At 41.8% G+C, this 25,126-nt stretch overlaps 1 protein-coding gene across 1 annotated transcript in view; it reads right to left on the reverse strand.

Annotated features, from left to right (window-relative positions):
* Positions 1–25,126, reverse strand: part of pcsk2 (proprotein convertase subtilisin/kexin type 2) — a 94,455-nt gene that overhangs the window by 22,824 nt on the left and 46,505 nt on the right. Inside the window, exons 6-8 of the mRNA XM_043696651.1 lie at positions 13,718–13,794; positions 8,673–8,761; positions 5,351–5,526 (exon numbers count right to left, since the gene is read on the reverse strand). Coding sequence (XP_043552586.1) covers positions 5,351–5,526; positions 8,673–8,761; positions 13,718–13,794 — 342 coding nt within the window. The remainder of the gene's footprint in view (positions 1–5,350; positions 5,527–8,672; positions 8,762–13,717; positions 13,795–25,126) is intronic.

Here is a 25,126-nt window from a genome sequence, read left to right on the forward strand (position 1 = left end):
CTCCCCTCCATCTCCTTCTCCTCCATCTCTCCCTCTCCCATCACCTACATCTCCTGCTCCTTCATCTCACCTCTCCTCCACCTCCCCTCCTCCATCTCCCCCTCCTCCACCTCTACCTCCTTCATCTCTCCTTCTCCTCCACCTCTCCTCCACCTCCCTATCCTCCATCTCTCCCTCTTCTCCATCTCTCTCACCTCCATCTCCCTTCTCCTCAATCTCCTTCTCCTTCTCCTTCTCCTCCATCTCCTCTCTCCTCCATCTTCCCTTTCCTCCATCTCTCTTCTCCTCTATCTCTCATTGGTTGTCTGGGAGGATACAACTGAGTCTGAGGTTTAGCCAGGGTCTTACTGGAAGGAGGTACAGCTTCAGAGAGCTGAATGGCCTAATCCAACATCTTGCTTTTACGTTTCCAAATTAACATCGGGCTTTTTACTCGGATTTTCAGCTCCTGGTGGTTGTAGGTGGGATGGTCTATCTTGAAATGCACTCTGAGAAGCTGGTGTGTGAGTCAATCACTGGAATAACTCCAGCACAAGTTCGTTTTGAAGAATAAGTGAATGGTGCTGAAAGCCAGGTTGGTGGAGGGACAGAAATGGCTTTTGTGTGTGTTATGTATAAACATACAAATTAGTAATAGGAGTAGGCCACTCAGCCTCTCAAGCCTGCTCCCCCATTCAGTAAGGTCTAGGCAGATCTGATTACTCTGCATTCCTATCTTCCTTTCTTTCTTTTAGTTCATTCATGGGATGAGGGTGTGACTGGCTGGGCAGCATTTATGACCCATCCCTAATTGCCCAGAGGGCAGTTAAGAGTCAACCACTTTTCTGTGGCTCTGGAGTCACATGTTGGTCAGACCAGGATGAGGTTGGCAGTTTCCTTCCTTGAAGGACATCAGTGAACCAAATGGGTTTTTCCGGAGAATTGATTCACGGTCACCATTAGATTCTTAATTCCAGAGTTTCATTGAATTCAAATACCACTATTTGCCTTGGCAAGGTTTGAACCCAGAACATTACCAGGGTCTCTGAATTAACAGCCCAGTGATAACACAACTAGGTCATCGCCTTTTACTCATCACAAAACTACCTAATTCAGCCTTAAAAATATTCATAGAACGTGAGGCTTCCATTGCCATTTGGGGGCAAGTCCCAAAGATTCACAACCATCTGTGAGGAATAAAGATCATCTTCCTCTCTGTTTCAAATGGGCCTATGCTGATTTGCAAACAGTGTCCCCTCATTCTAGATTCTCCCACAAGAGAAAACTTCCTTTCCACATCCACCTGGTCAAAACCCTTCAGGACCTCCAATCCTATACAATGAAAGGATGCTTCCCATCAGTGAGCTTTATTTAGAATATCAGTTGTGTGGTCACAGGTACCTGCAACCAACCTCATGCTATTCAAGACACACATCATGTGACACCAGCCCAATGTATCATTTGCACCTTACTTCTATTCAATGAATAATACAGCACACTGTAAATCACCCTCCTCAGCTGCTCTGAATTAACCATGATGTGGAGGTGCCCGGGTTAGACTGTGGTGAGCAAGGTCAGAAGTCACATGGCACCCGGGTTATAGTCCAATGGGTTTATTTGAAATGACAAGCTTTTGGAACACTGCTCCTTCATCAACTCACCTTATGAAGGAGTAGCGCTTCAGAAGCTTGTGATTTCAAATAAACCTGTGTCATGTGACCTCTGGCTCCGAATTAACATCCACTCTGTCATGACACAGCCTACTCTGTTAATGAATTTTCACCACACTCTAGTAATGATATTACAAATCAAAACACACAATCACACAGAAGCGATCTCTTTCCAATTCTTGATAATTGTTGATTTTCAATATAAATTCAACAAAAGCCAGTAATGTCCCTATCCCGTGAATGAATAGAAATACTAAAAAAAAGAGCAAATTTAAATAAAAATTTGGCCCACAGATTTTAAGATCACACGATGAAAATGGTGTCGATTGGTTTTCAAAACCTAGGAAAATGTAAAAATTCTGATCTTACTTTAGCAGAGAAGGGGTAATAATTGTAGAAGTGTCAGCATGTGAGATTTGTTTGTGAGTTATTTCTGAATCCCATTTCAGATGACATGACACTGAGACCTTGTCTGTTCTCTCAAGTGGCAGACGGAGGATCCCCTGTGATATTATTTTGAAGACGGACAGGAGAGATCTCTTTGTATCCAGTATTCATTCTTAAACCAACATCAATAAAGAACCAATTACTTGGTCTTAGTGGGAATCTGCTGTGTGAAAATCATCAGCTGCATTTTCTATATTGCAAAACTAAATATAGTTCAAAATTACATCATTGGCTGTCAAACACTTTGAGACATCTGAGGTTATAAAAGTGTAGCTGTTGAGATGCAAGGGGTGTGATTTGTATAAATTTTGATATAATTTAATTTAGAGATTGCATTTTGCAGTAGTGGCATGTGGGTTTGCTCAGTTTTTAATGATTAACTTGCAACTATTTCTGTGGCCATGGTGACTCATTTTAAAACATATAAGAGGAGGGAGACTCTCTTGAGAGTCATGGGATTTTGTTCTTATTCAGTGAGTTTCAATAATTGTTTAAAGAAACTTTTTTTTTAGTTCTAGGTTTCACGAGTCTTGGATGAAGCTGGATATGTAAGGCAGTTACTGATGGAGAAGGAGATAGTTTTGAACTCCTGCGAAACAGGTTACCTCAGTGTAAATGAAAGTTCCAGACCAGAAGTGGTTAGTTAAGCCCAGGAGGAATTATTGGAAATTGAGAAAGCTCAGTTGTATCAAGAATCCAGTAAGAGGCAATCAGATTCTAAAGACTGGAAATTAAGCCACAGTTGAATTAAATCCTATGGACAAGGTAGAGAAAGGAATTCTCTCTGGTGTGAGTACTGTAAAGGAGTGCTGTTGGAAATTTTGAGATTGGATTTTACTGTCTATTTCAAAATCTTTAATCTTGTGTTATATGCAAAATAGCTTGGTTTATTCTATGGTTTTCTTAATTTCTTCTTGCATCATAAACTTCCACTTTATTGTTAAAACCAAATCTGCTAAAGACCACCACATTAAAATCAAATAAGAAGTAAAAAAAATAATTCCATTGAGCCAGATTTCAGCCTGGGATCTAGCAAATCGAATAATAACATTCAACAACAATGTAAGTTTCTTTCTTTCACATAGCATCTTCAATCTACAGGATGTTTTATATGAAAATTATCAACTACAATTTGACACAAAGTCACAGGAAGAGACAACAGGAGAAGTAATTGAAAGCTTGCTTAAAGAAGGAGGTTTAAACTTTATTAAGGGGGAGAGAGTGGATTAGAAAGTTTAGAGAGTTTTTTTGGGGTGGGGGTTAAGAAAACTTAGGGCCACAGCAACTGGAGGAATGGCTTCCAAACATGGAGTGAATACATTTGGGATGTGCAAGAGGTCAGAAATGGTGCAAATATCGCCAAGATTGGAGGAGGTTACAGATTTGGGTGTTCAAGGTCTTTCTTATACTGTATTTGTTACAGCAGTGAACAATTCAAAATCTGGATAATTGTAACAGTTAGAAGTCAGTAAATCAGACTTGCAGTTGTTCTCTGGGCACTGAAGTATCTGTTTTCCTTTTGACAATAATTTCAGACTTTAGAGATGAGTGGGAATACTGCCAAATCTAAAATGGAGACAAATCCCATTAGCAAGTTGTTGATGCAGCCTTACTAACTGAAAGACTATTACATTTGTTACTTAGATCGGTAATTGGCTGATTGTAGACAGAATAATTACTGCTCTGTCACAGTCATGAGTTCTTGGCATTTCCAACATTGGAACTTTGGTGCTGAAAAGTGAAGGGGTTTTGGAGTAGAGGCATAGTTGAAAGAGAATCTGACAGATTTCAAATTTGTTCTGAAATGCCATAGAAAAGCCTTGTATAGAATAATTTGTTTTTACACAATTTAATGTCCACCAAAACATTAACAATTTATGTGATATATGTCTTAGCTCTACAGATTTTGGAAAGTAAATGCCATTTGCTTCTGTGTCTGACATAAAGTTCAGGGTCATGTGGTTAAGTTTGGAAGAAGGGTAAGCAAATGTTGCAGTAATCTTTTGACATTGGGTCAAACATTCCTTTTTTATTTAAACATAATAAACAACTATACATACTAGATATTATCAATATACTAGAGATGGGTCTAGGCTTTACCTCCCTCATGAGGCAGCTAGAGTGAATGGTCTCCTTATAGTCGTATTTACAATAAAAGATGGCATTGCTGCCTTGCAGCACCAGAGACCCAGGTTTGATTCCAGCCTCAGGTGACTGTCTGTGTGGAGTTTGCACATTCTCCCCGTGTCTGTGTGGGTTTCCTCCGGGTGCCCTGGTTTCCTCCCACAATCCAAAGATGTGCAGGTCAGGCGAATTGGCCAGGCTAAATTGCCCGTAGTGTTAGGTGCATTACTCAGAGGGAAATGGGTGTGGGTGGGTTACTCGTCGGAGGGGCGGTGTGGACTTGTTGGGCCAAATGGTCTGTTTCTACACTGAAGGGAATCTATTCACTACATGAACTCTATCAAAATGTGATTTTTCTTATATTTCACCCCTCTGCAGTTACTTGATTCACAATGTCACCTATTAGGTTCAGTTCTGCTTAACATTTCTTTATCATTCACGGGATGTGGGCATCCCTGGCTGGGCCAAGACTTGTTACCCATCCTCAGGTGTCCCTTGAGGAGATGCATGTTAGCTAACCGCTTGAACAGCTGCGCTCCATCTGATGTAGATATTCCAACAAGACACCTGTTAACTATAGAATCCCAGAACGAAAATATTTAATCTTGGAAAAAAAATTACACATGTTGTAAAGAATAAACCAGAATATTCTGAAGAGATTAGAAAATGCATCAGTTACTGATTGGATCATTTACTGATGCACTGGTTTCAGTGGCACAATGGTAGTGTCCCTACCTCTAGACCAGGAGGTCTGCGTTCATGCCCCATCTGATCCAGAGGTGATATTACCATCTCTGAACAGATTGATTAGGAAAATATCACAGGTTGGTCACTAAAGGGTATTGATTAGCAAGAGAGAGGGTAGACTGGAGTTTCCATTGAACTGTGAAGGGTAAGTAACAGTTGTGGATGTCACACTGACTCCAGCTTCCTGTCTTGGTAATTGAAGGGTGGTAGTTTTACGGCTTACAATTTCCAGTGTGGGATCACTGAATCCAAAGCAAAAACCCAATCAACCCATCTCATCTGAGCTGGTTATCACCTTCCTCACTTTGGCGTTGGTTTACACATGTATATGAGTGAGAATGTGTAACTCCTCCATCAATTATCACCTCCGCCTCTGCTCTTACCTTGTTAACACCATCCGCCATGGCCTGTAAAGTCAACTCACGAGGTCCATCCACGGTTTTACCGTCATCAGTTGGCCCCCAGCTGGCGCTGTAGATGTCTATAATCTGAGGCATGTGACTGATGGAAGAGGCTTCAATGATGTCAGTCATGAATGGCTGGTCCAGCATGCGAATGCCTGTAGAATGTTGAGAGATCATGTGAACGTTTCTGAAAATATCAATACGATTCATCCATGCATCAGAAATGGAGCAATTGTATTTGATTGTTTCTGGACCTTTTTTTTAATCAATGGAGTGCTGATGCCCATGATGCAATGATAAATGATGACTGCACATGTTCCCCTCTGATTTTGACAGACTGTGTCCCTGTAGATATAAATATAACATTGATTTTTAAAAAACTAACAAAATCAACCTTGTTTAATGGTTGCACAGGTTAGCTCAGTTGGCTGGATAGCTGGCTTGTGATACTAACAGTGTGGGTTCAATTCCTGTACCAGCTGAGGCTACCATGAAGAGTTTGTTTTCTCAACCCCTTGCCTGAGGCATGGTGACCCCCTGGTTAAACCACCACCAGTTCTCTCTCTAAAGAGAGAAGCCCTACAGTCTGTAAGACCTCAGCAGCTTCACATTTTTTCTCTTAACTGATATGCTTTTATATTAATTTTTATTTTTTTTAGATGTTTGTTAAGTCTTTATCACTCTTGATTTCAATCATTTGGGATATTTCACTGCTACTGACCATACACCTGGGTGTCAGCAAAAGCAGCCTTTTTAAAAACATGATTTGAAAAATATCAAATTATGATTATGGACTGTACAGAGGCATTTGGTGTTCAAAGGGATTGGTGTGTCTGGCTTCATAAATCCAAGGAGCACAACAGAATTAAACGTTGGAGGTTATGTGCCAAGGGGAGCATTAGAGCCTCAGATTAAGGGATTCTTGGTGCTATTATATAGGACTTTTGGAAATGAAACAACTCTTCAGAGGCTGGCATGCCATCACCCATCATTCTTTATTTACAAATGCATAGCCTTTGACAATAGCACAACCTCTCACTGAGTCAGGCATTCAGGGCTCAGTATCCCTGACATTCACCCTTTTATGGTAGACAGGCAGGAGGCTGGAATAACACAGCAAGCCAGGCAGCATCAGGAGGTGGAAAGTCAAAATTTCACATGTAACTCTTCCTGTAACCTTGACTTCACTTACTGATGCTGCTAGGCTTGCTGTGTTTTTCCAGCCTCCTGCTTGTCTACCTTGGAATCCAGAATCTGAAGTTTCTTTTGTCTCATTTACCCTTTGATGTCAGCCAGGGCTCCCTGATTGGACCAGCTTAACAGCCCAATCAGGGGTCTCATATTCTATGAGGTCTAGCTGGCTGACCTCATTACAAACACAACAGGTAAGACTACATTTGGAACATTGTCGAAGAGGTCAACCATTCTTCAAGAAGGATCCTCTTGCCTTGGAGTTGGTATAACAAAAGTCCACTGATTGGTTCCTTGAAGGAGAGAGCTGACATACAAGGAGAGATGGAATAGAATAAAACTATATTCTTTGAGTTTCTAACAATTAAAAGCTAATCTCATTGAGATATGTGGAATTCCTCCAAACCTGAGAAACTGTTTCCTCCTCATCTCAGGTTAAGGAGATGAAGGTTAAGGATGAAATTGTGAAGAAATGGCTTCACTCAGAGGGTTGTGAATCATTGGAATTCTCCACCACAGAGACATTGGATACTCCGTCATTGAGAGGATTGAAGATTGAGGTTAGTAGGTTTTTGGACACTGAAAAGAATCAAGGAATATAGGATTTGGTACAGAAATGAAACTGAGGTAAGAGATCAGCCATTATATTCTAGAGGGGCTGAATGGCCAGCTGTCACTACAATGTTTTATATTTTATATATTTTATGTTTTGTCCAATTTAATTGGAGAAAAAAGCAATAATTTGTAAGTTTTGAAATAGGACACAGATTTGTGATGTTCTATCACATAACTGAAGGAGTGAGTATTCTATTATTTGATATATCTGCTTTCTAGAGCCAGTGTGGGTGTTGTATTATTGTGAGTTTAATCACTACAGTATTATTTTGCTTTGATGCACGTTGTTGAGATCTGATTGAATCTCACAACTTCCATTGACACAAGTTGCCTCAAGCTTGTCTCTTGACATGTCTCATTCAGAATCGTTCCGAAGTTGGATTTATATATCAACTTCACAGGATTTCCTGACTCTTAAAAATTGTTGTAGCCGGAGAGAGTTGGGATGGAAGTTGCAATTTGTAATTGTATACATTGGTGTTGGGAGAAAAGGGTGGGTAGACTGGGCTTTGAACCAAAGTATCAGGTGAGAATTATTGGCCCTGCACCCCTGTAATCAGCTCTTCTGATTGATCTCTTAAAACATTTACCATTTACCAGATATCACGGGCAAGTCCTGCATTTACTACTCATCTTTAATTCCTTCAGGAAGGTGGCATTTTCTTAAATCACTATAGTTCCTATGTTGTAGGTAGGCTCACAATACTGCTACAGAGAGAATTTACAGTATATTTCCATTGGCATGTTTCTGGGTCAGGATGGTGTATGGGTTGGGGGGGAGGGGGTGGATGTTCTCATGTACCTCCTGCTCTTGCCTTTTGAGGTGGCATAGATCGAGGGTTTGTAGGGTGCTGTTAAAAGAGCCTGGGTGAGTTGCTGCAGTGCATCTTGTAGATGGCACATGCCACACGACATGCCATATTTTCATCACTGGGAAGGTAATTAGCCTCAGTCCAAGAAGGACCTTGTGCATCTGTCATTGTCAGAGGGAGAATTTGAGGGGCACCTCTATGTGGGGCAAGGCAAGGACGTTGGCGAGTCTGAACAACCACTGTCATTGTGGGGATCGAACCTGTGCTGTTAGCATCACTCTGGACCATCCTTTAGCCATCTAGCCAACTACAGTAATCTATCCTTACCCTTTCAGCATAATGTTTGCTGATTATTATTGAAAATTCATTCGCGTTTTAGTTCAATGAGCCAAAATGCCACAGGTAAATATGTTCAAAAAAGACAAAAATTGGAAAATCAAATTCAATGAATATGGGATTGGCAACAACAAGATGCTGTCCTTTGGCATTTTCAGTTTGGAAATACATACCAAGGATTTCCCCCAAAAAAGTTACCCTATTACCTCCTGAAAAAAGTGTTCTTTTTCCCTTGGTTACATAATTTTGCTTTGCATTTGTAAAATCTGATGGGGATTTCTGCCTCTCACTTGCTTTGCTCCTAACATAGCTCCTTCATTAACATAGCTTGACACATTATACCATACCTGCCACCCGTGATGAGTAAGCCACTCCCACACCACATATGTTGTTATTGGCAGCAGCAGACACTTCACCAGCACACCGTGTCCCGTGGCTGCAGAAGAGGGTTCCATAATTATTCAACAATAAAATAAACATCACACATCAATGACTTGTTTTTGGTTTTGTTGATTCAGGGCACGTAGACAATGCTGGTAAAGGGCAGAATTTATTGTCCATCCTCAATTGCCCTTGCAAAGGTGGTGAGGTGCCTCATTGGCAGCTGGGTGGCACACTAGGCCAATTCAGGGTCAACTGTGGGTCTGGAGTCACATGTAGGCCAGACCAGGTAAGGTTGGCTGATTTCCTTCCCTAAGCAACATTAACAAATCTGATGTGTTTTTCTGACATTCTACCAATTTTCTGCTCACAGTGACACTAGTTTCTGATTCCAGATTTATTCAACTTCAGTTCAATTCCACATCTGCTGATTAGAATTCAGGTTTCTGAAACATGATGTTATGCACGCTGGCAGGCAGGACCGAGGAGCTGTAAGCTGGTTAAACAGAGAAAGATGGCAGAGAGTAACAGGACAGAGGGTTTTCATCCATGAATGACAAAAAGCTAGCATCCAAATAAGGAAGGGAAATAGAATGTTGGCCTTTATTTTGAAGGCATCGGAAAGGAGGTTTTGCTAAAACTATACAAGGTACTAGTCAGAGAGCAGATGTAATACAATGAACAGTTTTGTGTCCCTAATAAAAGATAGATACACTGACATTGGAGGCAGCCCAGGGAAAGTTCACGACACCGATCCCGAGTATGGAGGGACTGTCTTATGAGGAGAGATTAGTAGGTTGGGCCTGTTCTCAGAATTTAGAAAAAAAGAGAGGCGGTCTTATTGAAACATCCAAGAATCTCTCGGGTCTTGACGGGGTAGGTGTAGAAAGATTGTTTCCCCCGAGGGAGAGTGTGGGACCACACAGCATCATCTCAAAATAAGGGGTCACCTGTTTAAGACAGAGATGAAGAGGAATTTCGTCTCTTACAGGGTAATGAACCTGTGAAATTCTTTACCACGGAGGCCTGTCAAGGTTGGGTCAATGAGACAGATAGATTTTTAATCAGGAAGGGAATCAAAGGTTATGGGGAAAGGGCAGGAAAGTGGAGTTGAGGATTATTAGATCACTTATGACCTCAACGAATGGTGGAGCAGACTCAATGTAATAGGGCTTTTGCCCGAAACGTTGATTTTCCTGCTCCTCAGATGCTGCCTGACCTGCTGTGCTTCTCCAGAACCACTCTAATCTAGACTCGATGTAATAAGTGCTTACTTCTGCTCTTACATCTTACAGTCTTATGATAATCCATCTACTGATTTGCTAATATAGAGACAAGAATGTGCCATTGATTTGTAAACAATGGTAGCTATTGGAGACATGCTTGCAGGTTGACATGGTTGGTACCTGAATTTTGAAGAATAGTTAGGAAACCCACATGAACGTTATCTACAGGATACCCTGCAGGGACTGTCAGAAACACTTCACAGGGCAGACAGCCATATGAGTGCACAAACATCAGCTGGCCACTGCCAGACATGACCAATACTCTCTCATTCCCAACCCACAGACAATGGAGGACACAAATTCAACTGGGACAATGTAACCATCCGAGCACAGGTGAAACAGGAATTTCTTGAAGCCGGGCACTCCAACCGGAACTCAATCAATAGACCGGAACTGGACTCCATATACAAACTGCTCAGATACACAATCAGAAGTAACAACAAACAGAGACATATAAATACCAGGCAGGATAGAGCACCAACACCTTATCAAAGATGCACTGATCATGTCACCTTGCGAGGTGACGAAACGCTTGCAGAAAATCAAGTGGGCTCAGCGAACAAATCCACAACTTCATCCACAATGCGAGCTACAAAATCTTCTCAAAAACTCTAATATTGAGGAAGATCAAGCAGCTAGGGAAGGGTGGAGAAATGACCCTATTCATGTATAATGGACAGAGAGGGTGGCCTAAGCTCAGGAAACCAGGATGTGGCAACATTCTGGGAATTGATGAGAAATGATAAAGTCAGTTGTGGGAGTGGAGTACAGGACCCTTGTGAGAAACCACATGGTAAGGTGAAGCACAGAGGGAAATATAATGGCAGCTCATCAGAAAAGCATGGCAATAATCATGAAAGATTTTCATCTACAAGTAGATCAAACATGTTATTTGGATAAAGGTAGCCTTGATGACCAATGTATTGAATGTTTTCAGGATAATTTATTATGATATACTCAGCCTGGTATTGAGAAACAAGATGGAATTCATTATTGATTTCATAGTGAAACTGCTCCTAGAAAATAGCGACAATAACATGACTGAATTTTAAACTCAGCTCCAGGGAGAGAGTGGGTTTGAGAGAGTTTTTAACAACTTAAACAAGGGCAATAATGAGGGCATGAAAGCAGGGTTGGGCCAAGTGAATTGGCAAGTTAGGCTAAAGGATAGGTCAAAGAAATGCAGTGGCAGATATTTAAGGGGACATTCAAGAATAAATAGAACAGACATATTCCAAAGAGTAAGAAAAGTTCCAAGGGACAGGCCTACCATCCATGGTGAACCACAAATGTTAAAGGTAGAATCAAACTAACAGGAAAAGCATGTGAGTATACAAGGGCAGGTGGCAGGTCAGTGTTGCTGGGTCAAAATTCTGGAATTCCCTTCCTAATGGCGTTATGGGTCTACCTACAGCACATAGACTGCAGTGGCTCGAAAAGACAGCTCACCATCACCTTCTCAAGGGAAAGCTAGGGACGGGCAATAAATACTGACCCAGCCAGTGACACCCATGTCCTGTGCATGAACAAAATAAAAATTCTTGAGAATTGGCAGAGTTACATTAACTCAATCTCTCTGCCTGCTGCACACCCTCCGAACCTGCAGCTCCCCGTTCTCTCAGGTCTAACCCTGACATGAGTGACATTTCTACAAAGGGTGATAGAGGTTTGGAACTGCCTTTCACAAACAGCTGTGATGCTGCATCAGTTGTTCATTTCAAATGTGAGACAGATAAATTTTCATTAACAAAGGTATTAAGGGATATCGGCCAAAAGCAGGTATATGGAGTTAGGCCACAGATCAGCCATGATCTTGTTGAATGGCGGATCAGGCTGGAGGGGCTGAATGGCCTACTCCTGTTGCTATGTTCATTGTCACTAAACCTGTTTTGTTGTTTTCTGAAATACTGACCTTCACATTGCGGAGCTAGAGCACCAAGTGTCAGGTTATGGCACAGTGAGCGTGTCCCTACCTCTGGAACCCCATGCAGGCTGAAGTCCTACTTGCTCCAGAGGTGTGTAAATGCATCTCTGAACTGTTTGATTAGAAGATATCAGGTAGTTGTCGTGGTCACCGTCGCTGAGAGTAACTTTTAAATCCAGATTTATTCACTTAAATTCCCAGCTGCCATGGTCAAATGTGAGTCCTCGTCCCCAGAGAATTAACCTGAGCCTCTGGATTTCTGATCCAGTGACATTACCATACTTTATCATCTCCCCTTTTCAATTCTAATAGTAAATGAAAATGCTGTTTATTATTTAACACATTAGTTCTAAATTTTCTTTTAGACATAACCGTACACCTGTCATACAGGTAACTAAGACTCAACTACTCAATTCTATCATGATTAAAAGTAAAATGCTGCAAGATGCTGGAAATCTGAAACAAAGAGAGAGATTATTGGAGAACCTCAGCATGTCCGGCGGCCTCAGTGGAGAGAGAAACAGAGTTAAAGTTTCAAGTTCAGGGATCCTCCTTCAGAATTTCCAAAGAATTTCCACCTCGGACTCAAAATATTAACTCTGTTTCTATCTCTCCACAGATTCTCCAGCACTCTCCATGCTGTTTCTCTTCTGTCGGTGTTGTGTGATAGATATTAAAAAGTTATTTTTCATAGGATTTGGAAATCGCTGGCAAGGTCAACATTTGTCCCCCATCCCTCACTGCCCCCGAATGAGGTGGCTCTCTAATTCATTTCAGAGGCCAGTTAAGAGTCAACTACATTGCTGTGGGTTCGGAGTCACATGTCAGTCAGACCAGTTAAGGACAATAAAGTGATCCAGATGGATTTTTAACAATAATTAATGAAAGGTTGTTTATTATCAAAGCTAATATTGAATTGAATTTCCCCAGTGGAATTGGAGCCTATATCCCTGAAGCATTAACCTGTGAACCTAAATTACCACTTCATCACCATCTCCCCAAGTTTTTAAGTGTTATGTTTTCTTTTTTCTTTTTTTTCTTTTTTTCATTAAGTTTTTACTTTTTTTTATTTCTTTTTTCTTTTTCTTTAACCCCCCACACTACCACCTAAGTGCAGTAGAGTGTTATGTTTTAATGTGAAGTAAATTCAAGAACACTAATTACAATCAATATTATACTGTCCTTTTGTCTGTCGGTATCATCATGTCAAAAGACATCTAATCATTTCAACACAATAACTTATATTCCAGGTCCAGTGAGCACATATTATCCAATAGGATATCTCTTTCTGAACTAACTCTATTTTCCATCTACTCAGTTCTTCCTCTTTATTTTTGGAGTTGGGCAAATAAACAGAAGACTATTTCGCAAAGATTTCAAGTTTGGGCTTTAGACACAAAACTAGTCACCCTAAACCTGACCAATATGTCAGAATCTTTGGTCAGTGCACTACACAGTCAAATACAGTCGAATAGACCAAATAATCGCAGAGGCATTTCCAATATAAATAGATTAACAAGAATCCTCATAAAACCAAGAGCAGTTTGGCTTTCACCTCCTGAATAAATATATGTTTCACTGTGGACAAAGGATGGAGCATCAAGTGCATTAAAGCGATTTGGATCAAATACTAAAATCAATACCTAATGTGACCCAGACACTGACCGCTCTCTGCTGTCATTGAGTGGCCTTGATTGTTTGGCACATTCATAATTCAGTAAGACTGCATGCTTTTCAGCATTCTAAGAGCCTGCAGCTTCTTGGGCAGCACCTAAGAATGAACACATTGCGTCTGCATTACCTGTTAAACCAATCATCTGTGTAGCGGGGATATGGATATGGATCATTGCTGCTGAAATCGTAGCTGGCTTCTGCATTCTGTAAGAGATCAGTACATCAAACTGAAGCTTCAAATGATATGAATTCTCATTATGAAGAAATGTAAAAACACAGTCATTGGGAGGAAAATAGACAACAGTTCATCCTGCAGCAAAATGGGTACTGCTTAGTTAGTAACCGATAAATTATGATAATTTGCAATTTGGCATTCTTGGATATGTCCTGATGAATGAAAAGTGCAAAGCCTCATCATCATTTGACTTAGATCTAATCAATAATTATGACCATTTTTAACTAAGTAGCTTTTCTTTAATGTGGAAGTGCCAATGTTGGACTGGGGTGGACAAAGTCAGAAGTCACATGACACCAGGTTACAGTCCAACAGTTTATTTGAAATCACAAGCTTTTGGAGCATTGCTCCTTCATCAGGTTTATAGATTTTAACATAGGTTTTGTCTCACACATACAACATGTAAACTACCAATTGTTACACATTTTGACATATATAACAGGATAGTAAACCTGTTGCATGGTGTGGGATGGTTCACCAGCATTGTCATCTCTCCAGCAGTCATGCCTCTTTCTAGCTACAAGCCTGTGTGTAATGTGATATAGCTTCTTACAGTTAGCGTAATGTTTTTTCCCTACACTGAACATCGTGCCTCTGACATGTGGCTTGTTGGGCGAGGGGTATGATTATTACTTTGGGTTTTCTGGGGTAGCATGTTAATTAATCCCTGGGATGGAATAATTGTCTAACGGCGAGAGATTGAGGAAACAGGGTATGTATTCTTTAGGGTTTTGAAGAATGGGGGATGATTTTATTGAAACTTGCAAAGTTTCTACAGGGCATGAAGTGTCATAAAATTGGATCGGAACCCAAATTCCTATGGACATATTGAAATTTGACAAGACGTGCCATTTTAAATCAAAGATTGCTGAAGGATTACAAATATATTTTTGTCGGGCTTGGATATCTTCTTGGTGAATGTCATCTGGAAGTGGATGAGAGTGTGGGACCAACATCAGCACCTGCTGAGGAGGGTTTCTGAAGCCCTCAAGTCCAGCCTGAAAGACAAGGCAGAGGAGCTGGGAGAGACTGGAGTCATTAAGGAAGTGGTAACTCCTTCAGTCTGAAGGCCACCTGGAAGGCTGAAGGTTGGCATAGATCCAAAGGATCTCATTAAGGCTTTGAAGACCATAATCAGAATCCAGAGAGGCTGCTAGAGAGAGGTCACTGGAGGAACCTGGAAGTTGAACTAGAAAAATATAAAAGTACCTGGATTCACATGCATACTTCATGCACTGACAGTGAAAGGATCCTGTCCAAACTTCAGTCTTGTTGCAGCTGAGATTAGTGGATTTTGCTTAACGTCTGCTGCCTGAAACTGTAGTTCTGTATTCGTCCTACTGCATTGGGCTGTCAGCTTCATTTATCGGGTCGTACAGCATGGAAACTGACCCTTTGGTCTAACTTGTCCATTCCAACCAACTTTACTAAACTAGGCTAGTCCCACTTGTCTGTGTTTGGCCCATATTCCTCTATACCTTTCATATTCATGTCCCTGTCCAAATGTCTTTTAAATATTATAACTGTACCTGCATCTACCATTTCCTCTAGTAGTTCATTCTTGGGATGAGTATCATTCCATTGCTTCACCTCAATGTTGTATTTGAGGACTTCAATCGGGGTCAGCATGCTGAGTCACATCATACAGGTCTGTGATGCTCATTACGTTACATGAAGCACCAGTGTCTATTTGATTCTTAACCTTCACTTGATGCTCTTGTGTAGTCATCATTTTAATTTGCACAAACCACTCTGAGCATTTTTAGACCTGTTGATACTAACCTGTTGCATGGTGTGGGATGGTTCACCAGCATTGTCATCTCTCCAGCAGTCATGCCTCTTTCTAGCTACAAGCCTGTGTGTAATGTGATATAGCTTCTTACAGTTAGCGTAATGTTTTTTCCCTACACTGAACATCGTGCCTCTGACATGTGGCTTGTTGGGCGAGGGGTATGATTATTACTTTGGGTTTTCTGGGGTAGCATGGTGGATCAGTGGTTAGCACTGCTGCCTCGCAACATCAGGGTTCCAGGTTCGATTCCACCTTGGGCAATTGTCTGTGTGGAGTTTGCATATTCTCCCTGTGTCTGTGTGGGTTTCCACCAGGTGCTCTGGTTTCCACCTACTGTCCAAAGATGTGCAGGTCAGGTGAATTGGCCATGTTAAATTGCCCATAGCGTTAGGTGCATTAGTCAGATCAAAATGGGTCTGGGTGGGTTACTCTTCGGAGGGTCGGTGTGGACTTGTTGGGCTGAAGGGCCTGTTTCCACACTGTAGGGGATCTAATCTTCTTGTTCGTGTGGCATCTTTTAGAATATTTACATTCTCTACTTTGCATTAGATCGTTTTGTTTAACCTTCTGCAAATTTTCTTCTTTATTCTCTCCTACTATGTTGTTTTTGTTTGGACTGGATTGTCTCTCAGTATTATGTAAATCCACAGCCATTCTTGCATTAGTACTTTCCAGCTAAAGTGACAACCTCAGAGCTCTATATCGATAGTTATCTGGAGAGTAAGTTTCTCCTCTGTCAGCAGACACGCAGTAATGCAGAATCTCTTATGCCTCAGAACATCTCATTACTCATCAGCTAGATGTCTCAGTTCCCTCACATATTGAACAATTTTCTCCCTCTCTCCCTGAATTCTGAGATTGAATGTATACCATATATAAATAACATTGATATAAGTTTCAAAGTGTAATTTCAATGTCCTTAGAATTTCTCCAGTTTGGCTTTCTTGATCCTCACTGAGTTTGAGGGCACATTGTAGCGCTCAGTCTCCAGCTCTAATAGGACAATTGCTACTCCTATTTGTTCAGGTTTTTTGTTTAACTCTGTAGCTATTTCATAATTTTGCCTTTGGGGCAAAATGTATTATCGTTCTATATCATATAATTTTTCATTTGCACTGCACTGGAAAATTCACAGTCAGTTTGATTAATCCAATGGTTGAACATTACTAGATTGCTGATCTAACTCTTCCTTGCTGTTCATTACCACAGCTGGCTCTCTTGCCACTTAGGAAATCCACGTAACTTCAGTTGGACAGTTCTGGCACCAGAGTTCATGTAGAAGCGTTTAATGGCTTTTTTTCCTAAACTGCCAACATACTTATACCTTAGATCACATGGGTATGCCAAGTCACATTGAGCATGATACTTACAAGTGAAGTTCTCCAAATGGAATGTGTGTCGACATGGACTGAAATACGTTCTCACTGATCAATACAGTTATCTATCTTTCTGACGTACTGATGTAACAATCCTGTTCCCACCATAATGATCAGACCCTAGCTTATATTAGACATCTCTGCCATTGATGACATGCCCCACAATTTGCAATACAGAGAACTGTACCCCACCTTCCATCTCTTCCCCCTTTACCAAAACTAACATGGACTCTCACTAACCACTCCAACCCAGCTGTAGGTTCCTTACCCTGCTGTTGGCCAATGACTTTCAACAGAGCATTCCCCAATTGACAGACAGCCCATTTAATCACCCATTTATCAGGCCCACCTCCATCAATAATCAGGCACTCGATGCTGCTTGTAGCTTTGCTATTGTAATATAGGCAGCGATTATCCTTTAATCAAAATTTTTAAAATGTTCAAACTAAAATTGAGATTTGTAGTGAACGCTTATTCAATACATCATAATTGTACTTACACAATTACTGTGATAGACTTAACATCAGCCATTAATGTACAGCTAATTCTGTTCAAATATTTACAGGATCTTGTCAATTTTTAATTGCTAAAATTAATGTTTTGCATTCCCTTGAAGAAGCAGTGCTCCTTTGCATGTGAATTAAAGCCCATATTTCATAAACACAATGGGCTGTTTCACAAATGCACCCACCATCATTATCTCATCCTGTTGTAAAATTTGATTATATCATTGAAATTTAAGAGCTGATAATCTCCAGGGATCAACTTGACTCCTCATCATTATTTTGCCTTGTAGTAGTGCCTATGGGGAAACTAACTAGAAAATATGCAAGCCAATGATAAGGACACAAGACCAGAAGAGATAGGAACAGTCTGAGACCATTTGGCCCCTTGAGTTGACTTTCCCATTCAAGGAAGAGCGCCTCATTTTCCGCCTAGGAACCCTCCAACCATAAGGGATGAACTCAGATTTCTCCAGTTTCCTCATTTCCCCTCCCCCCACCTTGTCTCAGTCCCAACCCTCGAACTCAGCACCACCTTCCTAACCTGCAATCTTCTTCCTGACCTCTCCGCCCCCACCCCCACTCCAGCCTATCGCCCTCACCTTAACCTCCTTCCACCTATCACATTTCCAACGCCCCGCCCCCAAGTCCCTCCTCCCTACCTTTTATTTTAGCCTGCTTGGCACACCTTCCTCATTCCTGAAGAAGGGCTCATGCCCGAAACGTCGATTCTCCTGCTCATTGGATGCCGCCTGACCTGCTGCGCTTTTCCAGCAACACATTTTCAGCTCTGATCTCCAGCGTCTGCAGTCCTCACTTTCTCCTTTCCCATTCAATGTAAGTCAGGGCCTATTTTCTTCCTCAATTTCTTAATTCTTTGATCATCCAACATCTATTGATCTCAGCCTTGAATCTTCTCAATGACTGGGAAGTGGAATTAGAGGAGAAAGGTTATCACAGAATTCATGGGCCATAGAGCCTCTTCTGTGCTGTATGACTTGATAACCAAAGCCCCACAGCCAACTGGGGTAGATTCTTCCATGGATCAGCAGCCTTCCAATTGAAGCAATGTCTCTTCATCTCAGTCCTACATAACAGATTCCTTACCTTGAAGCCACGAGCTGGATTTTCCTAGTCTACTTGCTGATTGATTTACTATTAAGCTGATTGAACATCAATGATCCCGATAAGGAAAATGCTGAGAGGTTTACAGCAGTCAGGGAGTCTAGAATTCGGGAATGTTGTCTCAGGATATAGGATGATCATTTGTGACTGAGATGAGGAAGAAGTTCTTTCCAAAAAAAGGATTGTGAATTTTAGGCACTCTTCACTATGGAGGGCTATGGATGCTCCATCGTTGAAGATACTTTAAGGCCAGGAAAAAACAGACCTTGGTTTCTGAAAGAATCAAGGGATACACAGAGTGAGCGGGAAGGTGCAGTTGAAGTCCAACATCAGCCATGGTTATATAAATGGCGGGGCAGGTTGGATGGATGAAATGGTCTACATCTGCTCCTATTTGTTGCATTCCTGGAGATTGGGCTTAGTATGAGGGGCTGGCTCAGAAAAATAGTGCTTGGAAGTAACTCAACTCAAGTGTGCATGGGATGATCATTCGGATGGATATGGTACAGCATCCCTACCTCTGAACCTTGAACCTGGGTTCAAGTCCTTCCCGCTCTGAAAATGTGTCTTAACACATGAACAGGTTGATTGGAAAATATCTGGAAATGCTGTGCAGGATGTTGGGAAAAGGCAGCAGATTGGCACTAGAACTGGTGAAGGCACAATGGGCCGAATGGCCTTCTTCTGTACCATAATAATTCTGTGTCTCTGTGAGGGCAAGCCTGGAGACAGCTCTCTGATGTTTTCTTGGCCAATATTAATAGAGGTCTCAGTGTGGCTGGGTGAATGAGGTTGGAGGGATGAAAGTGTGCTAAGACATTGGAGCCAGAGTTCCCAAACCTTACATCTATGGGGTGTGGGTGGGTGCATCAATGAAAGGCCACCATCGTATCTGACCCATGGTTCAGCACAGGGGTCTCCCTCCTAACCCAGTCTAAGACAGTGATGGGTATCTCCACATTGAGAATGCCCACATTACAAAGTTACCACTGGAGTATCGATTTCACCATTCTTTCTGCCACCACCTGCAGGCTCAGGAATCTTATCTGCTCCCGATATCGGGATCCCAAAGCCAGTAGGAACACCTTGCCAAGTGATCCCTTGTTTTAGGTTCCCCAGCTGGAGCTGGAAGAGGGTAGAACAACCTCTCACAACCTCTGCCAGGGTCTGCAAGAATTTTATGCATTTCCGTGAGATATGCAATCCTGGGCAAGAAAACCACAAACATTAATCGGCAAAATGCAAAACAAAAATCTGAGGGAAGTGAACAATCAATTTCTTTCTGAAATAGCTTAGCCATCATAAATAAAGTCTACTTGTTTGAATTAACCTGTTCAATAATTCCACAATTAGACAGGGTGCACATTTACCAAAATTATGCTGTGACGTGCTGCCAATATACAGCCAATTGAGAGATGTTCCAAGGGTTCTGGGAGATTTTGACATTGCCTTAATGTCATAACTGTCCCTCAGGGATTTGTGAACCTTCTGAACATTAGCAAGGTTCTGGATGTAGGTTTGCTCGCTGAGCTGGAAGGTTGATTTCCAGACGTTTTGTCACCATACTAGGTAACATCTTCAGTGGGCCTCCGGCCGAAGCACTGCTGATAATTCCTGGTTTCTATTTATATGTTTGGGTTTCTTTGGGATGGTGATGTCATTTTCTGTGGTGATGTCATTTCCTGTTCTTTTTCTCAGGGGTTGGTAGATGGGGTTTAACTCGATGTGTTTGTTGATAGAATTCTGGTTGGAATGCCATGCTTCTCAGAATTCTCATGCATGTCTCTGTTTGTCTTGTCCTAGAATGGATGTGTTGTCCCAGTCGAAGTGGTGTCCTTCCTTGTCTGCATGTAAGGATACTAGTGAGAGGAATTATCAGCAGTACTTCACCCAGAGGCCCACTGAAGATGTTACCTTGTAAGGTGGCGAAACGTCTGGAAATGAACCTTCCAGCTCAGCGAGCAAACCTACATCCAGAACCTCAACCTGAGTTACAAATCTTCTCAAAACTTGTTCAGGAAGGTTTGAGAAAATCAGCCTTATTTACATAATGAAGATTGATGTCTTGTTAATTCATTGTTGGACAGGCATATATGGGTGATAGAGGGGCTCTGTGGCTACTATTAAACAGTCATGGCTGTCCCTTGCTCCACGTCAAGGGGCTGAATGGCCTCTTCCCAATCCTAAGCGTGGAACAAATTGTTGTGAATCTTTTTCCATGTTTGTCCCCTCAGTTTATCATCAGGCCGCGATTTCAATCCAAGTTGGGTTAATCTTTTGGTTTCTGCTGTTGGTTAGGACATTTTTCCTTTCTGCTTCCTCCTGCCTCATTCAACAACAATGCACATAAATTTTGTAATCCAGTGTTCCCCAGCTAAACACCCTCCCCAACTCCCTCAGGGTATTCAGTATGATTCATTAAGCATTTATTACACAAAGCATTCTCTTCAGCTACAGCCTGGATGAGCTTTAATCTGACAAGACACCAGATGAGTCAGTTGTCACAATGACATAGCCAGAGCCTGAAGATGTTTTCATTCCATGATCCAATTAACAGACATGTCACCGCCTGCTTCTAACAATCCCTGATACAACCTGCCTTTATTTTCCAGCACTTAGTCAAATTACAAAGTGAAATTCTAAAGGAAGGCATGTATGCTCATTCAACCTCGTTCCGTTCAGTGTCAAAATAAAGAAACTGAAACCATCTCAAGGAATTTCTCATATATTTTTGGCAATTACTCCCACAAGCAAGGCTTTGGAATATATATTGGAGCATGGAGTTGAGAGTTGGGGAATAATTAATCCAAAGCGTTGACAATGGGTCATAGGGTGCAGTTGCAAGACAGTTAGAGTCATTCTTACACACTTAAGTTTTGAAATATCATGCATGTTAACTTGTTGAAAGTATGAGCTGGTAATAATGCAGTGAGTGAAACTAGACAGCTAGACTATTAAATGAACACCACAATGTATACTTTAACCAATTAAAGTGAAGGATTGCAAAATGAATAGGGCAAGGTCTGAAAGGAAATGCAAATTAGAGCAACCTTGGATCCGATACAGAAAAAGATACAAAATGGGTGAAAAAACAATTGATTAAGAGAGGGAGAAAGAGGAAAATAATAAGAAAAAATGTAAGATTTTAATAGCAATTAGAAACTGAAGGGATGAACCTTTACATTTTCAATATTGCAGTATTGTATTGGGATGAAAATTAAATACATATTTGAATACCATTTTTAAAGTTTGGATTTGAAAATAGTGGCAATACTGTGAAGGGCTTCTTTCAATAAGAAATTAGGTCAAACAATCCTTCCAGACCAGTGACCTAATTTACTCTGTAACATGATGTGGAGGTGCCGGTGTTGGATTGGGGTGGACAACGTCAGAAGTCAGATGACACCGGATTATAGTCCACCAGGTTTATTTGAAATCACAAGCTTTTGGAGCGCTGCCCCTTCATCGGGTGAAGTGAGAGAGAATTCTGTGCCTGAGGGCTTCTCTCTCTTGCTTCACCTGAGGAAGGAGCAGCGCTCCGAAAGCTTGTGATTTCAAATAAACCTGTTGGGCTATAACCTGGTGTTGTGCGACGTCTGACAGAGAGCAGGTGACTATGAACTGATGGAACGCTAGTGGGAAACTATGCTGCTTTATGAAAGATAAACATTGAAAACCGTCAACTTGCTTTTCAGTTTAGATTAATTGAAAATTGATTTTGATTTAGAAAGCCTACACCATAAAAAATTCTTTTCAGAGGAGACCTGACTAGAGTCAGAAATGACTATAATTTCTCTACTAGAATGCTGCAGAGTGATTAAGTGAATAAATTAGCTCAGTCGATAAGTTTGATTGATGCAACTCCCAGACCAGGAGTGTTTGGTAGAAATCTGCCAGTTATTAGAAACGGAAAAGGTCTAAGTTCTCAGTTTTGAGAGTAGTCACATAGGAAGAACCATAGTTCATAAGACAGAAACTGAGGGAAATCAATTAAGTTGAACTTAAAGTTTTGATGTACAGGTAACAAATACTATTGGGAAATGAGTTGGAGGTGCTGGTGTTGGACTGGGGTGTACAAAGTTAAAATTCACACAACACCAGGTTATAGTCCAACAGGTTTAATTGGAAGCACACTAGCTTTCGGAGCGTCGCTCCTTCATCAGGTCCTGTTAAAGGAGCAGCACTCCGAAAGCTAGTGTGCTTCCAATTAAACCTGTTGGACTATAACCTGGTGTTGTGTGAATTTTAACTTTATTGGGAAATAAGTTGACACATTGTTTTGCAGTGCATTTTCGGACCTTTCAAAATTGTTTTCTAAATCTAGTTTGCTCGGCTTTCTTTGCTGTGGGAATTGATCCACCTTATTCACCCTACCCAGGGCCCTCAATTTTTCACATGGTAATTAAATCTTCCCTGAGCTTCTTCAGTTTCAAACAAAATAATCCCAACCTATCCAAGGTTTCCTGGACATTCAAATACTCCATTCATGGTTGGGAATTCTACAGTGAGTAACTCACATCCTGACTCCCCAAAACCTGTCCACCATCTACAAGGCACAAGTCAGGAGTGTGATGGAACACTCCTCACTTGCCCTGGATGGGTGCAGCTCCAACAACACTCAAGAAGCTCGACACCATCCAGAACAAAGCACCATGCTGGATCAGAACTCCATCCACAACCTCCAGCAATCACTCTCCCCCATGGCTGACACTCAGTAGTGGCAGTGTGCACTACCTGCAGGATGTACTCACTAAGCCTCTGTCAACTTTCCAAACTGCAGAATCACAGAGTCATACAATACTTAAGAGGTCCTTTGCTCTATTGAGTTTGTACTTCCAAAACTTTATTACTACCTACACCAGCCTCACCTTCCCACATGATGTACACAGCCCTGAATGAAATGACACTTCAAATGTCCCTCCATGTACTTCTGAAAGGTTGTCCACTTACCTCCAAAGCAGTGCATTCCAGTTCCCCGCCATTTTTCCTCAATTCCACTAACATCCTGCCTCTCACTTTAAAATTATTTCCCCCTTTCATTAAACCTTCGACTAAGGGGAATAGTTGCTTCCTCCCCCTCCGTACATGTCCCCCCCATTATCTTACATACCTCTATCAGGTCCTTCCTTGGCCTTCTCTGCTCCAAAGGAAAAACCCAAGCTTCTCCAGCATCTCTCCCCTGATGAAATGCTCCCCTTGGTGAATCTCCCCTGCACCCCTCCAGTGCAAACACATCCTTCCGGTAGTCAGGAGACAAGACTTATTGGACACAGTACCCCAGCTGTGACCTAACCAAACTCCCGTACAGCTTCAACATAACCTCTCTGCTCCTATCTTCTATGTGTTTTTTTTCACGTATGGGATGTGGATGTTACTGGCTGGCCAGAATGATTTTTTTAGTTTATTATTGCCTGTCCCTAGTTGCCCTTGAGACGGTGGTGGTGAGCTGTTTTCTTGAATTGCTGCAGTCCACCTGCTGTAGGTAGACCCACAATACTATTGAGAAGGAATTCCAGGATTTTGACTCAATGACAGTGAAGGGCCAGTGATATATTTCCGAGTTGGGATGGTGAGTGGCTTGGAGGGAAACTTGAAAGTGGTGGTGTTCCCATGCATCTGCTGCCCTTGTCCTTCTCAATGGAAGGTGCTGTCTGAGGACTTTTGGTGAATTTCTATGGTGTATCTTGTAGATAGTACACACTGCTGCTACTGAACGTCGGTGGCGGAGGGAGTGGATGCTTGTGGATGTAGTGCCAATCATGCGGGCTGCTTTGTCCTGGATAATGGCAAGCTTACTGAGTGTTATTGGAGCTGTACCCATCCAGTCAAGTGGGGAGTATTCCATCACACTCCTGACTTGTGCCTTGTAGATAGTGGACAGTCTTTGGGGAGTAAAGAGGTGTGATACACACCACAGTATTCCTAGCTTCTGACCTGCCCTTGTAGCCACTGTGCTTATGTGGTGAGTCCAGTTAAGTTTCTGGTTAATGGCAACCCCAGGAAATTGATAGCGGGGGATTCAGTGATGGTAACACCATTGGAGATAGTGAGGACTGCAGATGCTGGTAAGTCAGGGTTGATAAAATGTGGAACTGGGAAAAGATCAACAGGTCAAGCAGCATCAGAGGAGCAGGAGACCCAATGTTTTGACCCAAGGATCCTGCCTGAAAGCAGTCCAGTATGAGGGTCCTGCCAGAAACATCGACTCTCCTGCTCTTCTGATGCTGCTTGATCTGCTGTGCTTTTTCCAGCTCCACACTTTATTGACAATGGTAACACCATTGCTGAAAATGTGTTGCTGGAAAAACGCAGCAGGTCAGGCGGCATCCAAGGAACAGGAGAATTGACGTTTCGGGCATGAGCCCTTCTTCAGGAATGAGGAAAGTGTGTCCAGCAGGCTAAGATAAAAGGTAGGGAGGAGGGACTTGGGGGAGGGGCGTTGGAAATTTGTGGAACGTTTCAGAGAATACCTCTGGGACACCCGGACCAACCAACCCAACCACCC

The sequence above is a fragment of the Chiloscyllium plagiosum genome, chromosome 9 (genome assembly GCF_004010195.1).
Source record: "Chiloscyllium plagiosum isolate BGI_BamShark_2017 chromosome 9, ASM401019v2, whole genome shotgun sequence".
NCBI classification, from domain to species: domain Eukaryota; kingdom Metazoa; phylum Chordata; class Chondrichthyes; order Orectolobiformes; family Hemiscylliidae; genus Chiloscyllium; species Chiloscyllium plagiosum.